Source organism: Strigops habroptila, chromosome 2, assembly GCF_004027225.2.
Source record: "Strigops habroptila isolate Jane chromosome 2, bStrHab1.2.pri, whole genome shotgun sequence".
NCBI lineage: Eukaryota > Metazoa > Chordata > Aves > Psittaciformes > Psittacidae > Strigops > Strigops habroptila.
Window position 1 is genome coordinate 4,720,425 of NC_044278.2, and position 25,516 is coordinate 4,745,940.

Below are 25,516 nucleotides of genomic sequence, written 5' to 3' on the forward strand. Positions count from 1 at the left end.
ATTTTCCTTGGGTACACTATAGATTTTCAGCATGCTTTGCCATATATCTTGGGCATATGACTTTGAGGATCATGTGGAAATCTGCACTGTTACTGTATTGAAAAAGTAATGTCATTGCACATTAAAAATTGCTTAAGGAGACGTATTTTGGTTTAGTGAAAAGAAGTAATAAAGATAAGAACAACTCCGCTGAATACAACAGGGCTGTACATTTGTCAAATGGATGCTTAGTTTAGGCCACAGGAAAGCTCTGCCATTGAAGATGACAGAATCATTAGGGCTGGAAGGGACCCCTGGAGATCGTCTCGTCCAAACCCCCTGCCAAGGCAGGGCCACCTAGAGCAGGAACACATCCAGGAGAGTTTTCAGTCTCCAGAGAGGGACTCCACAACCTCCCTGAGCAGCCTGGATATCCTCTGCATGGAGATACCAAACTCAATTAATGTCCCTCTCTGTATCTGGGGCTTGCTTCTTTTTCATCAACACAGACCCTCTCAGAATTGCCCTGTGACATCTGTCTCTCTCCCTTTGAGACCAGTGGCCTTCTTGCCCTTTGTAACACCAGCTCAAGCATGACAAGTGGTGTAGAAAACCTTGCATGAATTCTCTAGCTCCTTCAGGAGGGCTAATCCACCATCTAAGTCCCACAGGCTTAAACGCTTTTTCAGCACTTGACCTCTTCATAAGGATGAATTTCTCCTACAGTGAGGCCAGCCTCCAAAAATTGTTACTTTGTCTGCCAGAAGAAATTATAAAGAATACACAGTGAATAGCATACAAATATCAAAGAAAATAATAGAATTTGTAATTATCTGTAAAATACCAGTGTCTCACAGATTATTTTCTTGGATAACTGTTTAAAACATCAGAATTAATAATTAGAGAAGCATATGATTATAACAATTCTACTAGAAACAGCAAAATCTGCTCAGTGAACAGCCTGTGTGTACAGCCACTGGTCTAAATCAACTCCACTGCCAAACTGGCAAGCACCAGGAAATATATTAAATGAATAGACAATTCAGAAATGTCCAACAGATAACTAAAATTGCAATTTTATTTTTTTCAATAATATTCATCAGACAATTTTCTGACAAGACTTTTCTGAAAGATGAAGTGCAAATGGGAACCCTGTAAGAATGTTTAGAAGAATTGTACATGACATTTTTTAAGCGCCACTAAGTACACATTGAATACTTTGTAAGTATATAGGCATAGCAACATGCAAGTGTCATGTACCTTACATTACAATATGCATTTTGTCTGCTTAACGTTATTAATGACGAAATTAAACAAAGCAAATGTTTCTCACCATCAGTGCAATATGTTTAATTCCCATGGATTTTGTTTTCATGTTAGTGGTCGTATTCAAATACCCTTCCTAAGGCCATAATTTGGCAGTGTAAGAGCAGAGTGACTGGAGTTCCTAGGAGAATACACTTACACTGACTATGAATAGATGAAGTTGTTAAAGTCCTTTCACAAATTATGCCTTATTATTTGTTCTAGGAAACTTCAGCTGAAGTTTTTTTGTAGTTATAAAATATCTAGGCTAAAAGTAAAGGATGCACGTGAACTGCTTTATAATTCTGTTGGAAAAGAGCTAAATAGCAGCGTGTATTAAGGACTTGAGTCTTGCTCTTTTGAAATCAATAGGTGTATTGTACCCAACTTTTGTGGAAGCAGGACATATACGAATTCAGTAATCCATGAATTCACTCTCTTGGCTCACTGTTTAGGCAGAAGCAGATGACAGTAGGTCATATTTGCATATTTCCATGGAAGCTATATAGGGGTATAAGCAAATCTGCTTTCACTGAAAAAGGACCACATGTGGAACTGCATATTTACTAACATTAATCAATATGCACAGAAAGGAGAGGAAGAGGAAATGATAAAGAATTCAGCCTAGCAATTAAAGATTTTCCTCCTCTTCATAATCAACATAAACAGTTGATCATGATCATTATTATTTTCTTTACAAGTTATTACTTTAAAACCCCTCCTTTAGAACCTATTATGAAAACCCTTCAATGATTTCATTGTAGAATAAGATTAAGAAAATGAGTATGTTTAGAAGAAAACAGCTTCAGTGATTTTCAACACTATGCATAAGGGCAGAGTAAGGCTCTCTGTAGTTTGTGCTGAAATGTGAGATCAGAGCTCACACATGAAACACTGCTGGCTTGACCCTGAACACAAGGAAACTGTGAAAGTGCTGACCCCAACAGGCTTGGCTTTGCACCTGGAATCTTAAAATAAAAAAGAAGAAATAAAAATCCTTGAACTTTTCTTTAATAGTAACACAGACTGCTCCTTTTAGAGGACAGACTTTTTTTTTCCTACCTCCTTTCCAATTAGACTGCTGCTTTTAGCCCAACAGAGAATAGATGACTTAAGACACAGACCGTGGAGGGCAGATCTATCGTAAACACAGAAGCAATGAAGAAATGTGAATTTTGGTTGGTTTTGGTTTTTTTTTTTTGGGGGGGGGTGGTGGTGCTGTTTATTTTTTTACATTTTGCCACCTACTGAGAGGCTCTGGAAGCCCCCTTGTACCCTCTAGTGGAGTCATCACATTGGCTCCACATCGTCTTCTGTCTGGTTGTGAGTACACTAAACATTGCTGAACAGAATGAACATGGCTTGGCAACAAGATGGTTCCTAGATGCTGGAAGAAATCCCTTAAGGGCTGCTGGAAGCGCACAAAGCTTGGAGCATCCTGAGGATGTGGAGTGATACAGAAGTGTGCTGTTAAACCATGTTTGTACCCTTATTTCCTCCTGAGTTAAAACAAGTGCAGAGTGCTGGGTTAGATTCATCGATAGCAAAAAGGAACTGTGCTAGCTTCTGTTAATACCAAGTAGACAACTCTCATTTGCTTTAGAGGTACTAAGTCCACTCTGAAAAAACACATAGGAAGTCCTACTTCAGTATGAGTTTCTACTCTGCTCTGTTGACATCAAAGGCTGCTCTATCCTTTTAATTTTCTCTTATTGTTTGCAATGGTCCTTCCCTGTCCCCCATGCATTGAGTGTTTTTAATGTAAACATGCTCTGGCAGTATTATGTTTAAATAAGTAAGAGACATGTCAGAATATCTCAACGGTATTGGTATTGCATATTTAATTCAAAAGCTTGCATATGCTTTTAAAAGTTTCTCTTCAAACCTGCATGCCTTACTGGAAAGAATTGTGTTGCAGTTGGATTGCACATCACTATCTAGTGTTGACTAAATACCGATGTGTTATAGCAGTTTATTTTTAAGCTGTTTGGGATGAACCCCCAGCCAGTGTAAATTGGCCCACATTTAAGGCAACAGAGTGAAGCTGATTTATACCAGCTGAGGCTGTGTCCCTATGCCCTGTTAAAACCTCAAACTATCCCAAAAGTAGTAAAGAACAGGGCAAGAATTATGAACCCAGGCAAGACTACTTTTTCTATTTCTAACAGAAAAAAAAATAATAAAATAAATACAGTGATCTCATTTCAAGACTACACCGAAGATTCAGTAGTATTTAAAATGTATACAAATATCTCATAGCTAGTATTTAGACTAAGAGGTAGATGTCATATTCTAGGAATAGTACAGTGTGGAATGATGCTAATGGCTGTTGCTGAATACACCTATTTGCCTGATACACAGGACACAAAGGAGGGTTATAGCAATGGCAACCACAAGAGGACTTACAATATCATTTTCTTCTTTTGCTAGTCTATGTTATCTGCCTTTTGGTACATTCCTTCTGGAAGGGTATGATGGAAAAGTGCCAAGAAGCAAAAAAGATCAGTAATACAAAACTTCACGTTTACAAAACGTTAGCTTTATCATTAAAAGCATCCTCTGTACTTTGATGGAAGCATTTTGTACTTACAATTTAAGATTACCTGGCTTTACAGAGCAAGTAGTAGAAATTCCAGGTGAGGTGATTCAGCAAAATAGGGGCCAGAAGAATGTAGCTCTCTTTCTCTGTTGTTCATGCTAAAAATACCAGGGCATATGGCAGCATATTTCAGCATCTTAACATACTAGGCTCCCTTGAGGAGAGAAAAAAAGAGGAAACTTGTGCTGTTGAGCCAGGAATAGATTACAGAACAGTGTTGCCAGACATAGAGTGCTGGCAGCAAAGCCATTAGCCGAGTCAGTGTTTTACTTTGCCTACAGGTGTTTCAGTGATATTTGATGGGCCTCAAAGAAATGGAAAGCAAAGCTAGTGAGAATGAGGAGTGGTATAAGCATTTTTATAAATTAGTTGTCACTGCAAGTAGAGGAATTACACATATTGCATTAGGATATCCACTATTTCTGTATGTGCCTTCCAGTTTTCCCTTCTGACTGTTGGGGGTCACCCCCCTGCTTCAAATAATCAAAATGCATATTATAATTACACGGTTTTCCAATATCCATACACAGCAAGTACAAGATACTTACATGTAAGTACACTGTATTTACCTATATTTTTGCATAGTTTTTAGTGTGTACTTTGTGCCACTTAATAAAAAGCATTACTCGTTATTTTTTTTGTTGTTGTTTGTTTTTCTCTATTAGACAGCTTTTTCAATTAAAGTTGAAGTAGCTGGATTTTTGGTATGTTCATCACAGATTATCAGTTCCTAAGAGTGTAGAGATTAGACACTTGGAGGAGTCTGGGTAAGTGGCGGGGGGGAGAGGGAGGGACGGAAGCTGTAGCGTGACATTTTGAACATGAAGTTTTAAATCACCTCTTTAATTAAGAAATGCAGAATCAGATTTACAGTGCTAATTTAATAAAACTTACCTTTAATTTGAATGGAATTGTAAAGGTAAGAAATCCATTTTCCTTTTGGTAACACTTTACAATAAGTGGCACTAAATTACACTATAACTGCTATGTTACAGGGAATTACATGTAACTACACTGTAACTGTTGAAATAGCTACTGTACATGTGCGTACATGGTAACTTCAGTGTTGTTACAATCATGAATTACATAATTACAAATGATTCTGTCCTTTCTTTTCACTGAAATAGTCATATATATATATTATACTGTAATGAAAACACACAAGATGTTAACTTTCATGTCTTATTTAGAAAAGTTGGTTTTCTTCACATATTCCTTTATAGAGGGAGTCTCAGTGCAAGACAAACCATCCTTAAGTAATGTGGAAACTTTATAAAGCGTTCTAACTTAAATTCTGAGCCTCAAGTTAAACATCAGGTTCCTTAAATAAGTTTCTTGGTTTGTCAGATGACGCTAAAAGAGTGGGATGATACACCCCTTGTCTTCTGATGCACCGCTTTCTTATTCAAATCATGAGAATGGTCTTGAAACATTAAAGAAAAACCAAGAACCAACCAATCTACATCAAAAAGTTTAAAAACAATCAGCAATTGACACTGTAAACAGTACACTGGCACAAACTAGCTACCTCGTCTTGAGAGAGCTAGTCTGCAAGTGCATGTGGAAGAGGATGTCACATACATTTTAGTGAGGGTGGTTCCCTTTCAGAGCCTCCATTTTGCACATTCCATGGATACCTCACACCGTAATAAAAGCCGTATTTCAGAATGGGATCTTGGACAAAGGGAACGGACGACTGGCTTTTAGCCTACTGAATGTCATTAGTGTTGAACCGTGGTTTGCTTACAAAAAAGAGGGATGCCTTTTTACACCTAGTGTAATAATTTAAACCTGTGAAGACCAGACAGGCCTGCAAAGTGCTCTCCAGGTAGAACGCTTGGTGTGGGGTTTTCCACACCTGCTTTGTACAGATGCAAGAGGCATCACCAGGTGCAATACAATGAAGATCAACTGTGTTAAAAATGAGCACATGTGAGAAGTTTCAACTGAAAACTAACGAAATAACCTATATTAACAGTACCATTTATATCTTTTTTTTTTTTTTTTTTTTGCAAAGTTTAAATGCTCTTTCTATGCCACTGGAGAAAATGGTTTGAAATGGTTACCCCGAGGGCAATCCTGCTTTTGAAGGTCCTACCTGCCCCTGGGTGGGTAATGGTTCAAGTAACAACCCTACTATTCAAGCAAGCTGAAGTTGGGAAGAATGAAAAAAGGCGTAAACAGCACACTAGTGGGGAATTCCACTTTAGCAAATAAGGCCCTCATCCAGAGAAGCACTTATTTTTAAGCATATGAATAGTGCCTTACAGTCCAACAGAACTTCTCTAACGCCTGAAGCTGAAGATGTGCTGAAATGCTTAGCTGAACTGGGCCCCAGGTCCTGAAGTAGAACCTTCTTGTATGTGATACTGTACCTTAGCTAACGTAACTTACTGTTGTGACAAGAACCCATATTTTTGGTATTAAACTGAATGACTTCCTTTGCCAGCCTTTTACATGTGTATGTTTTGAAAGACATGAATATCTTGTAAACCTATACTAGTTTTCAATGTGTCTAGTAGCACCTACCTGGTTCTCTCAAACTACCATATTATATTAACATATTATTGCATTTTTCCACAGATGGGTATGGAGTGAACTGTAAAAACAAGCATGCAACCACATCAATGCAGACTTATTTCTTTAAAATGTCATACTGTATATGATTTATTATGTTAACACTCAACCACATCATATTATTTATGTCTGTATATTTTGAAAAAAAGTGCTGCTTTGATTGACGTCACCCTTTTTTTCTTAGAAATTAACAAGATAAATGTTTCAACAAAAACAATTAAAATACTCTAATATTGTCCTTAAAAGGTTCATACTCTTCTGATAAATAATCTGACACAGCACCTTTGTCTTCCGTTTCACCATACTACATGATGTCATATTCCAAACTCTCCCTTACCCACAGAAAAATAAAATCCCAGGAGAAAGTCCTTTACAGCAGACCATCATGCTTTTAGGCTTCACAAGTACAGTAACCAGAGAGAAACACTCTTTTGTCAAAGGTGCAAAACTTAGGAGCAAGACAAGCTCCCACTAGACTAACTTGCGTACTCCAGTGTAGAATCATTTCCAAGAGCTGTTATGGCAACCTTTTTGTTTCATTGGAAGAGGATATAAGCCGATGGGCTTACAGTGTTTTGTTGTCGTATTTAAGAGCATGTGATTTTTCAGCTGTCAATTACACAAAAAAATTTCAGAAATAATCCAAACAGAGACTTTCACTGTGGAGCTAAAAGCATGGCAGGAATTCTCTATCATTCACGGTGACATAAGTTTGTACCTCACAAAATGCATAGACAGGAATTTAATATAAAGAATTAGTCCATTTACTGTATACACAAAACATATATCTTTTGTTTTAACACTTCTATTTTTTTTTTCTTTTTTTTTCTTTTTTCTTTTTTTTGGCAAACCAACATAGAGAAGCAGCTCTGGAACTGCCAAATTAAAAATTGAGAATTTTAGCAACTCAATAGTATTTTTTAAGGATAGTAATCAAATGTGGTTGTAATTTAAAACCTGAGGCTGTGCACTGGTTGTTAGCTTAAAACTACCTTCCATATAACATTGTGCTTCCATTGTATAACAAAGAAAAAAAATTAACAAGATCTAGAAAAGTTTGCTGCTGAACAGTGCTAGGACATACAGACAAAAAATACTAATACATGTTATCTACTCGGCATACTGATTTGAGTCATATCTAAAGGGATATAATGGACATATTAGAAAATGCTTACTTGTGACTGACTTAGTTACTGCCAAAAAGATTGAATATGTATCAAATAATGTTTAATTGAATTTATTATATGCACTATATACAGATACTAAAATGCCTTGTGGTTGTGCCCCATGAACACTTCAAATTTGAGTAGGCAGGTGAGTTCATGTGAAGCAAATAAATTATAAAACCAGAAATTACTCAGAAAGTTCTCTAATCTCTGCAATCCCAAAAAGCAGTAAAAGGGCAGGACTAATTCGTTTCAAATGAAGCACTATTATCTAACTCTGCAGAATCCGTATAGCTATTCAGCATGTTTTTACCACTGAAACATGGCACTGTTGTCAAGGTACCATTTCAAACAAAACAAAGCAAAGCAAAGCAAAACAAAACAGAAAAATCAGTGGACTGCTTTTTTCCACCAAATCCAAGCACACGAGAAACTATACTAAAAAGATTTCAGTTTGTGTTTCCTCGGGCATATGCTTCAAAACCAAGTTGCTTTTTGAATTATAGATAGACATGTATAAAACATTCTTTGTAAACCTCTAATCTTACACTTAACATTTTATGTAAGTAAATTAGGTCCTTACCTAATAGTATTTGTTATGAGTATTGTTCTATGACACACTAGTAGGGACATGATAAAAGAAAACTGAAAAAGAAAGCTGCATAACATTTAAAAATGTAGAAAACTTGGATTAGGATGATGATTAACATTGTTAAGGCTGTATATTCAAGCACTGTATGTTAAGAGAGCAGTGGATATGAATTTTAGGCAATAAGAAATGTCCTGCTTTATGCATGATACTGTAATTATAGAACGATGATGTCAACAGCTGATTGTTGGCATAAACTGGCTACTTATAGCAGGTATGTGAGTTAATAAAGATAGCAGAAGATGGCAGAAATGAATTCTGAGAAATGATAGCCAGTTTTCTCCAGCAGTCAGCCTGATAAGTAAAACTCCAAGATTCTAGCTCTGTATCTAAATGAAATACTCTTTTTTCTCCTCTGCATTGACTTGGCTGCCTTCTGCATTGATAATGGCTGTGTCGGCATCAGGTGCATCTTCAGCTCCTTTTGCTTCATTTGTTAAATAAGTTCCTATAGGAATCAGTACAACAGAAAAAAAAGAAAAAAAAAAAGAAAAAAGAAAGATTAGGGTTTTTTCAGCTTTACACTGTATTATAGGAAGTACATTTTAACAGTGCTCCAGTTGCTTCATGATTGGGCAAATATATTTACACAATTTTAGTATACCTCATAGAGGTATGCTCAACTTTCTAATTTGTCCAAGAAATATTCATAGTATTGATACTGATGGTACATGTCAGAAATCCACAATAAATTAATGACAGCTTTTAATAAAGACCCAGGTAGTTTTATTAACTGAACCCACTTGCATCATACTATTACAGGTATTTTTATGCTTAGAATATGAATAAAAAGATATGTGAATAAAAAGAATTGGGTACAATAGTCAACTTTCCCCTTGTGAAAAGCATTATTTAAGTTGGCATAAGATGTATAACTTCATTCAGGAAAATAAAACAAAAAAGACACACTTCTACTGGCTCATTAAAAAAACATCTCATGTTTCCCTCACACAGTCCAATCAAATTAAAAGCATGTTTATATCAGCTAGCCATATGATTATCCTATATAAAATGAGATTTAAAGAGTTAATACCAACACCGTGGAGCTAAAAGCATGGCAGGAATTCTCTATTATTCACAGTGACATAAGTTTGTACCTTAGGGAATCAAACGTGTTTTAACAATAGGTCTAAAAGCCATTTGGAGGTTAAATATTAAGAAATTATTCTGGAATTAACTAGGACAAAATAGGAATGTAGAGAACCTTAGTCAGAAGTCAGTGTCACTCCATCCCTGTTATCTCTAATGGTGGAAGGGATTGAAAATGAAGGGAGTAGAACTCTTAAGGTGAAATCTCTGAATACAGCAAAACCTGGCCCAGAAATGAACCCCTAATTCCTGTGGGATCATTGGTAAAAGAGACACTGATCTGAAATCTCACCACCAGCTTCTGATATTATCTTTTAAATACATGCTTGAAGTATTAGCACAATTTATTAAAATGAAAAATCTTATTCACTCTGCTGAATCAACATACTACTTAAAACTATGAGATCATATAACTAAGTGTCTAAAGCTAAGGGCCAAAGCCAAGGGGCAATCTGACCTCTTAGTCTCTCTAAATCACTGATATATGAGATGACCTTGGATACATAACTAGATGTCCTTTGCCTTAGCCAGTCCACTGGAAAACTGGGTAAAATTCACAAGGACTTCACTTGCGACTGGACTGCGAACTGAACTTTCTTGCCTAAATCATTTAGTAGATAGGGGAAAGAGAAAGGGAACAGCACTCCTGGATGAAATCATGCCTTGCTTCCAAAAGCGACCGAACTTCCACTAAATCTGTCCTACCTTTATGTCTTGCCAGGTATCGACCAAGGAGAATTATAGAACATAGAGTTACAAAGACAACTACAGCCACTATTCCTCCTATAAGAGCATGGTCAGGTCCGGTCTGTCCAGCCAAAGCATTTGGATCTAGAAGGAGAAACAAAAAGCAAAAGTTGTCCTGCACAGTCAAAAATCGTCAGGAAAAATCACAGTACCAAATTTTATACTGATTGCCCTGAAAAAAGGGCATTTCCCTCTTTAATATTCAGCAAGATTATTCCCACTTTTACTACCAGTATCTTATCAACAACATAGTGCTGCTTGTATTCCCAGATTGTTAAAGCCCTGAGGACACCACAGTTATGAAAAATATTACCTTATTCTTCTTTGGCAGAGGTTATTAAATGGGAAAGGTTTCTGGTTTTGTCCTCGTCATTTTACAACTGAAAACCTGGCCACAGCTATTTATAGAAGGAAAAACAAGGAACTGAGAATTGGGGATCAGATAGCATCAGCAGAATAGTGTCTGCATAATACATAATTTATAGAATTGATTCTCAGTGGGGAACCCTTATATATTCTCTTCCTCTCATTCCTATCCTATTGCACCAGAAATGAAAAGGCAGATAAAGTGCAGCCGCGCCAAGTTCCTCTACACATGGCTAAGTCTGCATGAATTTGGTCAGATAAAGGTATCAGGCAACCTGAAAGATCATCATTCAGTCTCGAGCGTCAGTTTCTGAATTTACTTAGAATACTCGATTAACACCAACGTGAGCAAACTGTAATAGATATAACAATGTATTAACAGGCTCATTGTACTAGCTCTAGGCACAGTGTAAGGAAGACTGCCAGATTCTGTGCTGGTCATTTGCCTATTCTATTGCCTGGTGCTTCACAAAAGTTGCAAAGAGACAATCATGGGAAATGGCACTACTTAGGAGTGAGTAATTCTTTGGAGCTTTTGAACAATGAACCATCAACCTGTGACTGTTGACTCACCTGCAATATGAAAAAGAAGGTAAAAATTCAATCTCAGGATTATGCCAAGATTTCTATTTTAATGAAAATGCCTTTGCTACGAAGTAATAGTAATTCTCTGAAGATGTTATTGACATGTACTGTATGTTGCAATCAGTCTCTCTGCTTCAAGGGCATTTCCCTTGTAGGAGCTGTTTATATTCTACGAATAAGTTGCAAACAACTTCTTTGCTTTGCAAAAGGGAAAGACAGGAAAAATATTTACACAGAAAAGAGGGCAAGGCCGTAAAGATGATAGAAGGGTCTCTGTTAATGCCAAGGAGGTGTGACTCCATGATACCATAATTGCATTCTGCTGACCAGGATCATTCTATAACAGTTAAGATGTATAGATGTATCTACATACACATAAAGTGTACATAAATATAACGTTACATAGATGAAATAAAAGAATCATATTTTCTCCCCCCTTTAGTAAACTGTCAGGCACGCTGAAACTACACTTCAGGTTTGCTGGAGCACAGAATGGTATGGCCACTGTTACAGATACAGTTCTGCTCTTAACAGTCAGTGAATCCATCAGGCATGGCTTTGTCACTTATTGCTGGCTTTCTGAGCTCCCAAATCTTTCTCTTATGGCTGCTAAGAGGACTTTGGGGAAGCTGCCACAGCACTTCTGTGGACGTGATGGCAAACAGTAGTTATCAGCCTCAAAAAAGCTAGAAACACCTTATAAAGTCTTATAAAATCAGCTGTGCCTGCACTCTCCTCTGCCTCCATGAACCTCCTGGCATAGTGCTACTGTTGGTGGCACTACCCTGACTACACAGAATCAATCCAAGGGGACGTCAGCTCTGTTGTGGTTATTAAAAATGACCCTGAGTTCTGTGTGCCAGCAGCCTTACTGAGAAAAGCAAGACAGTTGAAGTCTTGCCTCCCCAAAGTAAGATCCTTTCAGAAGCTCTGCTTTCTGAGGGGAGTAAGGAGGAGGTGACTTCTCACTGGAGAAAATGGAAGGTGACAGCTTGCTGCAGGATTGTCAGCCTGCTTGAACTGTATAGCAAATTCCTCCTTTTGTGGTGTCTGTGTAGCAATGTTGCTGTAAACCTCCTACCCCTCCTGCAGCAAAAAGGTAGCACCCATTTGGGCACTAAGGAACATTCATGTCCCCAGGTGCTGCATGTGACCTGCAGGAGATGCTCTTCCCCAACGCTGGGCCAGGAGCAGCATGAACATGTTTTCCCATTAACGGCTAACTCCTGATAGTATACTAGCAGTAACATTAAAGAATGAAAGGAGATATTTAAAGGGATAATACACTTCCTGATGCAGAGTATAATCCATAGAAGGGTTACTACAGCACTTTAGAGATGTTTTTTGAAAAGCTGATTGCAGTGTACAGCCTTAGCTCAACACCCAGATTTACAATGTATCTCCTCTGTGAGCTTAAATAAAAGGTATAGATAAAAATCCTCCCAATACACTGAGATGACTATGCCTCTGTGTTTTCATCCTCAGGTGATTTCCTATATATAGACACTCACTCCTCCTCTGACATATCTGACGTGCCTACATGAAACAACCTAAAGTCAGCATAAATATAAGGTTCCCACCTATCAGTGTGGATTGGTGAGACTCTATTGCTGCTATAGGTTGAAACTTCTAACTTCCAAATTAATTTATGTATTCACTGGAATGCAAACAAAGTATTGTGTTTCTGCTATATTCTTCTAACAGTGGCATCAAAGCCAGATTAGATTGATAAGTATCACTAGAAAAGTTTGTCCATAAAAATACTTGTACATGACAACATTCTCATTATATTACCAGTGAACAATTTATTTGTTAGAAAGGAAAGGAAAAAGAGTAAGGAAGAGATGGCAAGAAAGGAAATAAAGAAGAAATCTCAAAAGTGGCCAACATTTCCTTGGGGAACAAGCATTCTTTCATCTCAAAATGAGAATCTGTACAACATAAACAATATTCTGAACTGGAAGTGCACCTCATAGAAATAGTCTCCTCATAGAAAAATAATGTTAGCATTAAATATAAATATGCTCCACATTATGCATACAGAGAAATGTACTATACTTTTCCCTTTCATGAAATGACCTAAGCCCCACGAGTGAATTACAGATCTGGGGCTATCTATCATCTTATAAATAATTACTATATCAAAATGTGCCTGAACAGTATCTGAAAAATAGAAACAAAGGGGTTTGGAAACCATGCCATTTTGTATCTTGGGTATTTATACAGTGAACATGTATAATTGTCCAAGTGGTCTGGGCATTTCTATTAACAACTCCCATTAAAGTTCCTGAAAATGCTAACTGTGTATTTGGGCACTGACCACTCCATAGCTTACTTTCCAAAAAATAGAACAGTATTCAACTATTTTTAGACACCCATTATAAGCTTCATGGGCTTTACCAGGTAAATCCTACCCTGCCTCACACAGAACTCCAGCAAATGAAATCTTCAGTATGCAACTGTGCAATAAATACTTATAATCCGTTTCTATTAGAAAAAAACCCAAATTATTCTGTTCCTGTTTTAAGTATAGCCTGGTTTTTACTGCATGAGCACAGGCAGCTACAGTAGCCATGGCCTGAAACAGTGACATTAAAATTTTGTAATCAGATCTTCTTCGAAGATCAGTTCTTTTTCTGTTTATTTAATCCTTTGATGAGACTAAGGAAAACTTAGAGCAAGATAATGACACAAAAGCACATTCTCTTTTATTTGTTTTTGTCCTAAATTTAGGAAGCCTCTTCAAAATACTGATTGCTGATGCTGTGAGGTTGTACCCATTTTCAACTTCTGGGATTTGCCCGTTACTGTTTGTTCACAAACCTACAGAAATAACACACTTAAAGTGACTAAGAGAAAAACAACTGTATCATTCACTGAGAAATGAAATACATCAGATAAATCCTAGACCTATTAAATAAGTAGATAAGTGCTTTTTGTGACCTGCTGACACAAAGTTTCAGTGTAGAATATTTCTGTATGCATTCACATGCTAGCTAGGCAGAGAAATTTTGGAAACAGTGTTTCATGCTTTTGCATAAAGTATATGTTAATTATTAATCTAATTTCAGTTTCTTCCTGCATAAGTTTCCTTCTTATTTATGCATAGTTGACTTGACTGAGCAGGCTGCAGGAAAGGGTCAGATAACCCTTTCCTGAGCAAAGGGAGAACAAGCATGTTTGTGTATGCTGAAATGGAATATTTTGGGGAATATATGCTTAAGTAGCCCCCTTTATTGAAGACCTTTATTAACATGTATTTTTGGCTCAGATGCTGAAATTTTTATAAAATCACTCTAAGCATAAGTTGTACCCAGGTTTTAGGCATCCAAAATAATAATTTGTTTTGACTGTTTCTACTAAAAGACAAATTGGAAATAAAGGTCCTAATTTGCTGTGGAGCTTAAACAACATTCACAAAGTGAAGACATATTAAGCAGATGTATTATTCATAAATTACCATTCCTTAAGGCTGCAAAAAGAACAGGGATGTCCTATTTCTCAGGCAAGTACTGAAACCACCAGGCTAGAGTCACTTTAACTGATTTCATGAATAATCTATTGCTGAGGCAAAACAGAACCACTCCAGCAAGGGATCCTGGGGCATGGCTCCATATTACAATTTCTATGGCAGAAAAATCTCTTCAAGTGACTCTTACTTCTTTCCCCATATTCAGGGATTTCTTATCATCCTCAGTACTACTTGCCAATACTTCATACTTCTGCAAAAGCCACCGTTTGAAGGGCCTAGATCAAAATCAAATCAGTAAAGCAATGTGCATTTTAGGGTGGGGGAACCCCAAAGGCACAATACTTAAATAAATTACTCTGTCATATTTGAAAGGCTGTTGAATTGCTGCAGATGAGGGCAGGGTGAAAATGAGTGGTGGGAGCCGGTGAACATTCTAGAGAAAATCTAGAAAGGAACCACAGATCATGAGACATCTAAATCTGCACTACTTTTAAGTGCCTTAGCCAGAGGAGAGCAAACTGCAAACACTATGGGAAGCAAGTTGTTTTGGGTTTTGAGAAGTTTACTAGTGAATGTAAGTTAAACTAGAAACATTACCCATTGAAATTTCTCTGCACTTCAGCTTCATTTCCCAAGGAGGCATAGCTTGTGTGATCATGCTCTTTCACTCTGTCCAAATTATGTCGGATCCACTACCACAAATCTTAAAAGACAGTAAGGATCTCAAGATTATTGTTTTCCTATAACTAACCTGAGAGAACAGGTTGCTGCAGGAGCTCAGACCTTATTAGATATCAGATAACTATAGGAAGGATGCCTTTAGGAAAGCCTAAATAGAGAGAAAAGCCTCAGCCAAAATCTATGCCCAAGAATTAATTTCTTATTGGAGGTTCCTCTCCAGTGCAAGTACTTCGGTGTCCGATATGGCACAGATCCTGTTTGAAACTTGTGACATGGTTAGGTGGTATTTGTAACATATAAGCCCTTCCCACCTGATCTTTTTTCCCTTCCCTCCATACCCGCTCTTCCTGCTTCTCTTTCTTCTTGTCTAATAACGGGTCAGCTCACACTGCAGTATTTATATAATTCAGTTAAAAAGGCAGCCAACCATGAGGCGCAATCTCATTGGAAACCAGAGAAGATTTCTTCCTGCAGCTTATGGAACAAATTTGGTTTTAAAAATGTATTTAGGCTAATATAATTTGCCAGATTAAATTAAACCATATGGACCTATTTAGCCATAGGGTCCATATGATTTTTAACTGTTCCACAATTGTAATTTTTGGAAAAAAAAATTAAAAAATAAAAAATAAAAAAACCCCAAACTCAACCCACCCCAACCCAAACAAGATCCTCCCTCCCCCCCCAACCTCAATGACCTGACAAAAGTAGGAAAAAAGACTGAAACAGGAATTTACTCACAATATGGATAGGAGGTAGGACTGAAGCCCTGATAGCTGATAAGGTGTTTGCTTTAGGAAAAGTGGCAGTAGTGTTGTCTGTCATAAATGCCAGTAAGTAGAATCTACCCATTTTAGCATCTTAATTTGGGCACCCCAGAGTTCAATTTCCCTTGCCTGGCCTGGAGTGCTGAAACAGGTACTTTTAATCTCCTTTTGTAATATGCTGCTAACCACTAAAATACATGTACATGAAACTTGTAAAAGTATTGTTAAGGGGCAAAAAAAAGTTTCAGAACCTTAATTTAAATTGCAAAAAGCAGTTGCCCAAAGGGGCTGTTTGTGAAATTTGTTGAAAATGTATTTTGTTATTAACCAATTCTGAACTTAAAATGTGCCAAGCTTCTTTTTCCTTCAGTGCCTGAAGCAAGGAAGAACAAAACAGTGTACTAATACACAGCATATATAAACTGCTATTTTAATAGTAGAACATCATCAGCCACAGAAAAGACAGGCACGAAAAAAGTTTACTTGTATGTCTTCAAAGGAATTGATAGCCTTTTCTTCCCATGTTAGTGAAGTAGCACATTTGGCCCATTTTGCCTCTAAGTGGTTTTTTTCACAGTACTGAATTATATATACATTCCTATTAAGAAGAACCCACATCCCAGAAGGATTAAAGTCCCACACTAATATTTCACAGCTGAACCTACAGCTCCTTTTGAACACTTTGTGGTGTTCTCATGAAGCTAAGACTTCTTTCAGTGGAGAGAAAAACCCAAATGTCTTCTGATGTGTGTTTATAAGTAGGTGGCTGTTGTCAAAGGTAAATAAGAGCATTACCCACACCTATTTATTTTGCAAATGTATTTTTGCCATGCTAATAAGAGACTTCTATGCCTACAATGTTAAGACAAAAGGTTTAACAATATTTTTCAGGGTCCTTAGAGCCTCGTTCCAGCTTTTGTGCTCTGTGCCATTGACACAGGGGTTTTTTTGTTTGTTATGGTTTTGGGTTTTGGTTTGGCTTGCGTTGGGTTTTGGTGTTTTTCTTGATGCTACTTCTAAAGCTCCAGTTTCCTGAAGGGAACAGTTCCTCCAATTAGAGCACATAAAAGACTTTTCTTATTGACAATATTATATTTTTGTCCATCAATAAACTCATTAGTTGTTTCAGACTTTGTCTCAGGAAAAAAGAACTAAAATCTCCAAGCTTTTGCCTTCATCTACTCTGTAGAGGATAATTAAGTCAATTCAGTGTTTGAAGAAATATTTGCAGCCTGTCCAGCTCTAACTTCTGGTTACAGGAGGCTGTAAGGAAAGAGACAACTGGCACAGATGACTGTAGGATTTCCCTGTTAAGTTTCTTTCCCTGAATGAGTCAACTGTGGGCTACAGCAACAGGCAGGTGATGCCTTAACTCTGCTTCCAGCCTTTTAATTTCCATCTACTTGTGAAGCTCTAGAATGCTCAGTGCCTCTACTGCAGAAAACAAAAACTTCAGCCTATTAGTAAATAAGAGAAAAAGGAAGAACCCATCCTTACACAGAAAATCAAGATGCATTGCTTTCTACTTTGTGAGAAAAAACACATTTCATAAGCACCATCTTTCTTCTCACGACTTTCCATTACCAAATATAGGAGAAATCCTGCTCTTCTTGGTTTTGTTAATCAAAATAAGGACAGGCACCAGCTGGAGTAGGTGTGTGTGTGCGCACAACTCCTTTTCCTGTCATCAGAAGTTAATTATCTATAAAAATAACGAACCATTCTCTAATTAACACAGAGACTGGAGATGTCAATATACTTTCCTGCTCCCTTCCTTGTAGTACCTCATAGTTGTGGCTTTTGGTCACTTCCTACAGACTTCAGTTTGCTAGAGAGAATATGAACACGATTGTGTGGGAAGGGAGTGCTGAGCAGAGTTTACTGAGCGTAGGCATCTACTTCTGCCTGCTGTCACAGGGGTTGGGGCCAGGCACCCAGATGGTCTCTGGAAGTCTTATCTTTCACATACCACGAGAAAGCAACATATTATCACCACAACTACACACCATGAACTATGGCGACATTGCTAAGAGAGTAATTGCTCAAAGCATTTAAGAAAGTTATTTTGCTAACCTTAAGGGAGTCCCAATAGCTTAAGCCTACTAGAAGGAAGTATAAATGTTTCCACTGTAACTTTTTTGCCACTCTGTTTTTATGCTATCTTTTATACAATCTCCCTCACAGATTGCTTCTCAGAGCTCATCAGTACCACCGCAGAGCTCAAATAATAAATAGTACCTCAAGTGAGCAGTGCAAGAAAGACATGCTTTCAGCTGAGAAATGGTATGAAACAAATGGAGAGGTTCTGTGAAGTGGAGAGATAGAGACAAAGCTGTTCCTGACGGCGGAAGCTAGGGAGAAGAAGGTTTTCTCACCAGTAAAGCAGAGCCACGGACATAAAGTTAGCCGAGAACATGTATGGTTCTATAAGAATGAGAGCAGCAGTAACAGATTCACAGTTGCACAAGATACACTGTACTGAATATGTTCATGAGAATTTTAAAACCAAGAAGGGCAGCTTTAATTTAATTGAAGATCAGCTCTAATTAAAACTTACTCTGTGGTGGAAGAAAATCTATTGTTCAAATGAATTCTTTATGCTTGTCATACTAATTTTTTCTTACCAAATCAGATTAGAATAATTATAAGCCTATAATGACATCAAAACACCCCAGTAAACCAGCCACTTACAGCCAGAATCTGACACCTTATTCATGCTGAATAGCAATTTAATCTGTCATGGGACTTCTCAGTATGAGTAATTGGAACAGAATTTCCTCTTTGGCAGCTAATAGCATATTTTGTCTGTCAATATATTTCTAGAAGATTAGCCAGGCATACTTGTGGTTAGGGTAACCGATCCAAAAGAGGCTGTTGACTGACCCAGCTCATCTCAGAAACAGAGATGGGAGAGACATTAGCGGAGACAGTCTGCTGTAATACACAGAGTAACAGAAGAGCAAATTATTGATAGGAAGGTGAGGACCCCTGTTAATATATAAGGCATTTTTTATAGCTGTTTTAATTAGGGCATAAAATCTCATGTAAATTCTTTGGGACAGTGGCAATACCCATTAGCGAAGTTTCTGTCCAAGCAATAAAACCACTTTCAATTTGTTTGAATTTTTGCCCGTGGTTTAATTGAATGCTATTCATTCTTTATGCCAACTCTGTACTAATGGAAACGACAATATTTTCCCCATTTAATGATGACATGCTTGATGGAATTCAATATCTTAACCAAATTCTCCTCTGGGAACATTAAGACTGTTGTTTTCAGATGCCTTAAAGTTAAATACCATCCTGCTATTAGCAGGAGATGGTTTGCTCTTAATGCCATTGATTGGTAATGGATTTGCTAAGAGTAAGGTTGATCTTTGCATTCCTAAAGGCTTTTAGTATTCATAGAAAAATAAAGCTACACAGCTTTTGGTTTATGGACCTATTTTTTTAACTTAGCAGCATGCATTCATTTCCAGCAGCACTCATGATCTCTGTTGTCAGCACCTCTAGCTGCAACACATCCAGATTCTACCAAGGGGGGCACATCCACACCAGTTTGTAACTGACAGATCCATTTCCCACCTTCTCTTGAGACAGCAATGAGGACTGAAAAAATCAGAGGTCCTGTAATTACTATGTATATTTCAGATTAAATAAATGTGATAAAAGCCTCCATCTGGCTGTTGATCAAACGTGCAGAGGCAGGCTGATTTTCAGTGACATATTACAATATGTCTCTTGTAACAGTCCCTAATGCCATCGTGTAAATTACTTACATTTGGGATTACTTGACTACGGCAGACAGAAATATTATTCACCGTTTAAGTGCTGCCTACTGGGAGTATGGGAGACGTGGTCTAATCTTGAAGTTGTTAAGCAAGGCATTAAGAAATAATGGGGCCATGTTTATTTTACTAAATGACAATTGTGCTCACGCTATTTGAAGATGGTAAACCAAATTTAATAGCAGCCTGAGCCTGTTCCTGATGCTGGGAAGCTGTAAAAAGCCTAACACTGGGGAAATAAGTGTAAGTGTTGTGCTGGAACAGTTCTTAAGAAGAACTTTAAAAATCAGAAAAGTCCTACAACATATGTCAATAGTTCCAAATTATACTCTATCTGCTGAAAAAATGTAGGCTTCTCTCTGAGCAGAAATTCAGTTTCAGGGCCTTTCATTGAAGAAAAATCCCAACCAGCTACCCAAAAAAGAAACAATAGAAATTTCAACAGAAAACCAGAAAAAGATGCTGCCATTTCTCCATTTACTTTATACTTCTCCTTCCAGTGGTGCTTGCAATATGTGGAGAGTCAAAATTTACTACATCACTAAAGGCATTTTAAAAAATTTATGGTAAGAAAGAAAGGCTGCGGAAAAAATGTGTGTGGGATATTCACAGAGCAACTAATTGTGGTTAGAAGGGCTGTTCTTTCTTATGATATACAGTTCCTTGAGGTTTACAACTCACAGAACAAGAACAGAATTAATCCACAACTGAAAATACCAGTGCTTATTTTTTAAGAAATATAAACTATGGATATTTCTGGACTACCGTATCAAATTTTACTTCTTGTTGAACATTCATTCTGGCTAGAACATATACCAGGACACTGTGTGTAAATGAACGTGCTGCCCAGAAAGGAAAGCTTTGGGCCTTTAAATTCTGATTGTAAAGCCCAGCAGAAAGCCCTTGTTGCTCTACAGCTCTTAAAAGGACAGCGTCTTTGTACTATAGCAGTTAAAATTGGTTTCCTTCTAGCCATTGGTCTGGAAAATCTTGTTGGAAGTGCTCATGAGCTTAAAAAACACGTTATGGCATTTTTTTCTCTAGAAGTACTCTGCTCATCTCCTATATCATCACTCCAACGAGTAACTTTCCCTTCCTTTACCTATTCAGTTCTTATTCTGTTTTAACTGCATGAAATTTTCCACATAATCCCTTCACCCTAAATTGTCTCATTAGCCTACATCACTTGGCATCCACTCTTATTTAAGTGAAGTGTCTCATTAAATGACATTTCCTCTTAAAAGGCCTCTAAAACCTTAGTCCTCTCTTTAGGAAAGCATGAACACAAGAAGTGAAAGCAGAAAACAGCTTTCCAAACAAAGCTGGAATTAATACGACTCTTCCAAATGCCACTGCTAAACAAGTCTTCTTTATCTCTTTATGTCTTTTCTTCTTCCCTTCCTTCCTTCCTAATAAGCCTGTTCCCTTTACATTATAGCCATGTAAGAGAGGTGATGTTTCCCTCTGAAGTATCCTGTATGCTTAAACTGATTAAAAATAAAAATGCACTCCAAGAATTTGATTCTGATCATTATGACATTCTGTTCAATGCAGAGGCTTTTGCTAGCAAAATTTTAGTTATGACTATCTCACTATCACCTATAACAATATCATTCCCAACGTGAAGTTAGTCGATACTACATTCAGCTGAAAAACAGAGATTCTTTCTGAAAGCATATGAAGCCAAATGTGGATATTTTAAGCTTTCTGGTGTTGCAGACCTTAATTCAGTAAAACAAGCAAGTAAGCAATAAATGGGATTTAAAACAAGATTAAGTACTTCTGTTGAGTTGCAACCGGAGTGTTAGATCCCCGCTTCAGTTTACAAGACTGCGTACCAAAAGAGACTCAGATAAACTAAAGAAGGAGCTAGGATTCCTTTAGTTGTGAGAAGCACTGGTTTTAGCTTTCCTTGCCCTCCGGAAAACTTTAGTAAGCTGCTCCTCCTCCTGTGAAGGTGAGATTCATGAATTCAGAGCCCATTGTGACAGATTCTCTCTGACACCAGCATGTCTGGATCTGGCGCCAGAAGCAGCGGTGAGCCTGTGGCGCTGGGCAGCGCATAATCAGAAAGTCCCCCTTGCTGGCAGCAGCCTCTCATCAAAGTGCTGCTCTTGTCACCTGGGCCAAGGAGGCAGCATGTGGCCTGTTCCTGCAAAATCTATTTCAGTACTTCAGGTAGAAAGGGGTTTTTTACACCTTGCAGTCCAGCAAAATCACAAAAATGTATGCTTGCTCTGCCTAGCAATGACTTATTCTGATCACAGCAATATGTAAGGCCTAAAGGTTGGCAAGGCGCCCCTCCAGGACTCCATGCTGGCGACACCCCTTGAGAGGAAGGTTAGTTTTTCCAGGGATAAGCATGGAAATCAGGTTTTCATTCTTGCCATGCAACACATACCTGGGTGTGTGCTTTGGTAAAGTGTTTTCTTTATCTGTGCCTCAATTCCTCTAAAATAAATTGAGAGTTATGAACAGTGAATGATCTTGACTCATAGAATGGTTCATAGAACAATGAACGATTTTGAGATACCCTGGCAGTTGGGTTAAGGCAGGTACTTCACTTGTCCTCACAAACAATATTTTACATAATAGTATGTAAAAATATTTGAAATGGACTTTTGCAGCTATATTTTTTGTTCTTTGGATAAAAGGAAGTTGACCATCTATTATTATGTGTTTGCATAATGAAGAAAATAATAGCTGGATGCCTATCTTCCCAAGAGATGAGACTGAACAAGATAGCCTTACAAAGCTACATTACTAAAAATAATTCGCACCAGGTAATTGATGAAGATAAAAATAAACAGAAATAGGAAAATAAACCAGAAATAAGATTAATCTACTTTCAGATTATGGAAACAAACAGAAAAGTATTAGGGATGTTGTTAAACATTGTTAAACAGCTCAACACGGATCCTTGGGTTCCTAAATAACCTTAAATTTTATATGAGAAGTTGTTCACTGAAGATATATGTCAGCCGATATAAGAAGGTAGCAGAGAATTATTGTTTAAAAAATGAACAGCTATAATCTCCTGGCTTTGGTTTTCTTTTTCATCCTGGTAACGTCTGCTTTCTCATAAATGCTAATACTTTATGAATTACAATTAAACTTACAAAATTATAATTAAAACTTCTTTATATTTAGTGACACTAACTTCCTAAAATCTCAGGGGAGCATTTAAAGGTTAGGTCCTTTATCGGTATGTTAATCGAGTACAACAATACAGTTTGGACCTTTAAGATTACATGAAGCAAGCAAACCTGCATGTAGCTGTCAAGGTTTCAGTGAGCAGTATTACAAGGTAATCCTACCATTTTCGTGACAGCTGAGGAACAAAACCAATCACAACAATCACAACAGAAGACCCATAAAATGTTATTGGTTTAAAATAATGTGTGTACAGGTACAGTGATTTCTCTTTAGAACTTTCATAATTGTTCAAGCACATGAACATGTTAGATATTTCAAGGGACATTTGTGCCTTTGCTGCCATAGGGTATAAATGGTTAAATCTTCACCGTAATATAAGCTAGTATAGTTCCAAAAGTTTCCATGGCTCTGCACATATAAGCCATAAAAAATTTCACGTACGTTATAAAAGAGAGTAGCAAATTCATACCCTGCAGAGGTCAGCTAGTTAGTGGCTGCCTGCACTCACATACAGTAAGAGCCAACAAGATGGTTGGGTGCTGGAGCACAGAATGTATGTGGAGATGCTGGGAGAATTACTTTTTTTTTTAGTCTTCAGAAGAGATAGCTAAGGGAGGAAACATTATTGCCATCTTCAGCTACTACATGGGAAGGAGAAGAGATGATCAAGCCAGACTGCTATTAAAGGTGAGTAGAGATGAGAGTCACTGGACACAAGCTGGAACACTGGCAATTCAAACTAGACATAAAGAAAATTTTTTTCACTACAAGGAGGGTCAAACACTGGATCTAGTTATCCAGAGATATGCTATGGGTTCTTCATCCTTGGACATATGTAAAACTCACCTGAAGGAAGCCCTGAGCAACCTGATGCATGGTGGCATGGCTCTAAACTGAGCTTGGACCAGATTAACTCCAGAGGTCCCTTACAATTTATATTATTCTACAGTTCTAAGCAATGGGTCATAAGCCAAAGAATATATGGAAAAAAAATAAAGAGGTTTTCCATATTTTTGCATCTTAAAATGAACAGAGTTAATATTGAACACGCATCCAGCAGATGGATGCTAAGATCCTACTATTGTTTTAAAATGTATTGCTCTTTCTACATTATTGCCATCACTGTTATATCCATACTGTCAAAAATTCAACAGGCTCTCCAATTACTTTTCTCCTACTCTAGTAATGGACACACTTGAATCAGGGAGCAGAAGTTCACATAAAACCTTAGAAATTGTATCGCAGAAGGCAGCTGTATGTTGGCAGAGGAAAACTATGTGATATAAAGGGCCTCGTCTTCCTCTAATATTTTTTTTTCCTTGAAATACTTTTTTTCGTGTATCTCAGAAACAGGGTCACAGCAGCCATTCTGAAAAAAAATAATTCCATACTAGATTACTTCAGATAATGTTTTACAAAGCATTATACATAATAAGAATGCCAAAGATCAGCAAATTGTTCCAATGGACTTCCTATCAAATTATGTTTACAATTACTGAGAGGTTAGATTTGCAAGGAAATGAGCTGACATTTCAGCATTCTGTGGCAATTACAGTATTCTCAGTCAGAGGATTTCAGTTTTCTGGCCAGCTTGACAAAACTAGTGTAATTCTGTTTTTCTCAGGTATAGCTAGGTTTATTTATAGCAAGGTCAACTTATTTGAAATCGCTTGCATCTCTTTACTCACTAGAGAAATTGTCATGCAAGTAAAAATCTGGATGGGAGTGTTTCTCTGTAATAGCAGGGAGTAAGAACCAGCAACCACAGAAATTTCTTATCTGCCTGTCAGACTTGATATTCAATGCACAAAACATTTCACAGATAAAAATATACTGCAGCTTATCTCCATGTAATAACAGTGAGAACGCATCTTTCAAAGTACACTGTAGGCCCCAAACACGGCAGGGGCTCTGACAGGACTACCGCATGGAAGCCCTCATCTAACAATCTGACAACTAAATATATGGTCCAAACGTTCTCCACAAACCTGGGGAGATAAAATCCTGCTACAAAAATTCTGATCTGAAATTGCCCTCCAACACCGGGTTCTGTGGGAAAACAGTTTGGAGTGCATCAGCCATCTCTCTTTTCCTCCTGCTCCCTCCAATCCCTTCCTCTTTGGTAATGTGACTTCAAGAGGAGGAAAATTTCTCAGCAAATCTGCTAATGACATAGTATGCCATCTGTATTTAGGAGTGTGTGTCCACACAACTTTCTGGGTCTCCCACCTTCCACAGAATTAGCACCATCCTTCTCTGTTGTTTTTTCATGAAAGGTTCTCCTACAGCTTCATCGAAACTGCCATTTAAAGCAGCTTTCCCAGTGCTACAAGCATCTGCATAAATCCTGTTATTGTCTTGCTGTTGTGTTGTTGTTACTTCCTGCGATTGCTCTGGAAATAAAGAAGTTTTCCTTGTCTCAAAAGTAGGTTCCATGAGACCTCTTGCGGTGTTTTTTTCTATTCAATGTTACTGTACAGTCAGGATGAAAACCAAATGCACATATAAATATCTTTAATACATCTTAGGTCGAATTTGAGCAACAACGTCATGAAGCGTGTTCACGAAAGCATGACTTTAGCCATTTAAA

General features: G+C 37.5%; 1 protein-coding gene across 8 annotated transcripts in view; it reads right to left on the bottom strand.

Moving 5' to 3' along the window:
* Positions 1-1,030: 1,030 nt before the first annotated feature.
* Positions 1,031-25,516, bottom strand: part of CADM2 (cell adhesion molecule 2) — a 637,102-nt gene continuing 612,616 nt past the window's right edge. For all 8 annotated transcript variants that reach the window (XM_030471717.2, XM_030471720.2, XM_030471715.2 and 5 more), the window contains 2 exons: positions 10,070-10,195; positions 1,031-8,723 (listed from right to left, as the gene is read on the bottom strand). In XM_030471717.2, the coding sequence (XP_030327577.1) occupies positions 8,605-8,723; positions 10,070-10,195 (245 nt within the window). In that variant the 3' untranslated portion in view covers positions 1,031-8,604. The remainder of the gene's footprint in view (positions 8,724-10,069; positions 10,196-25,516) is intronic.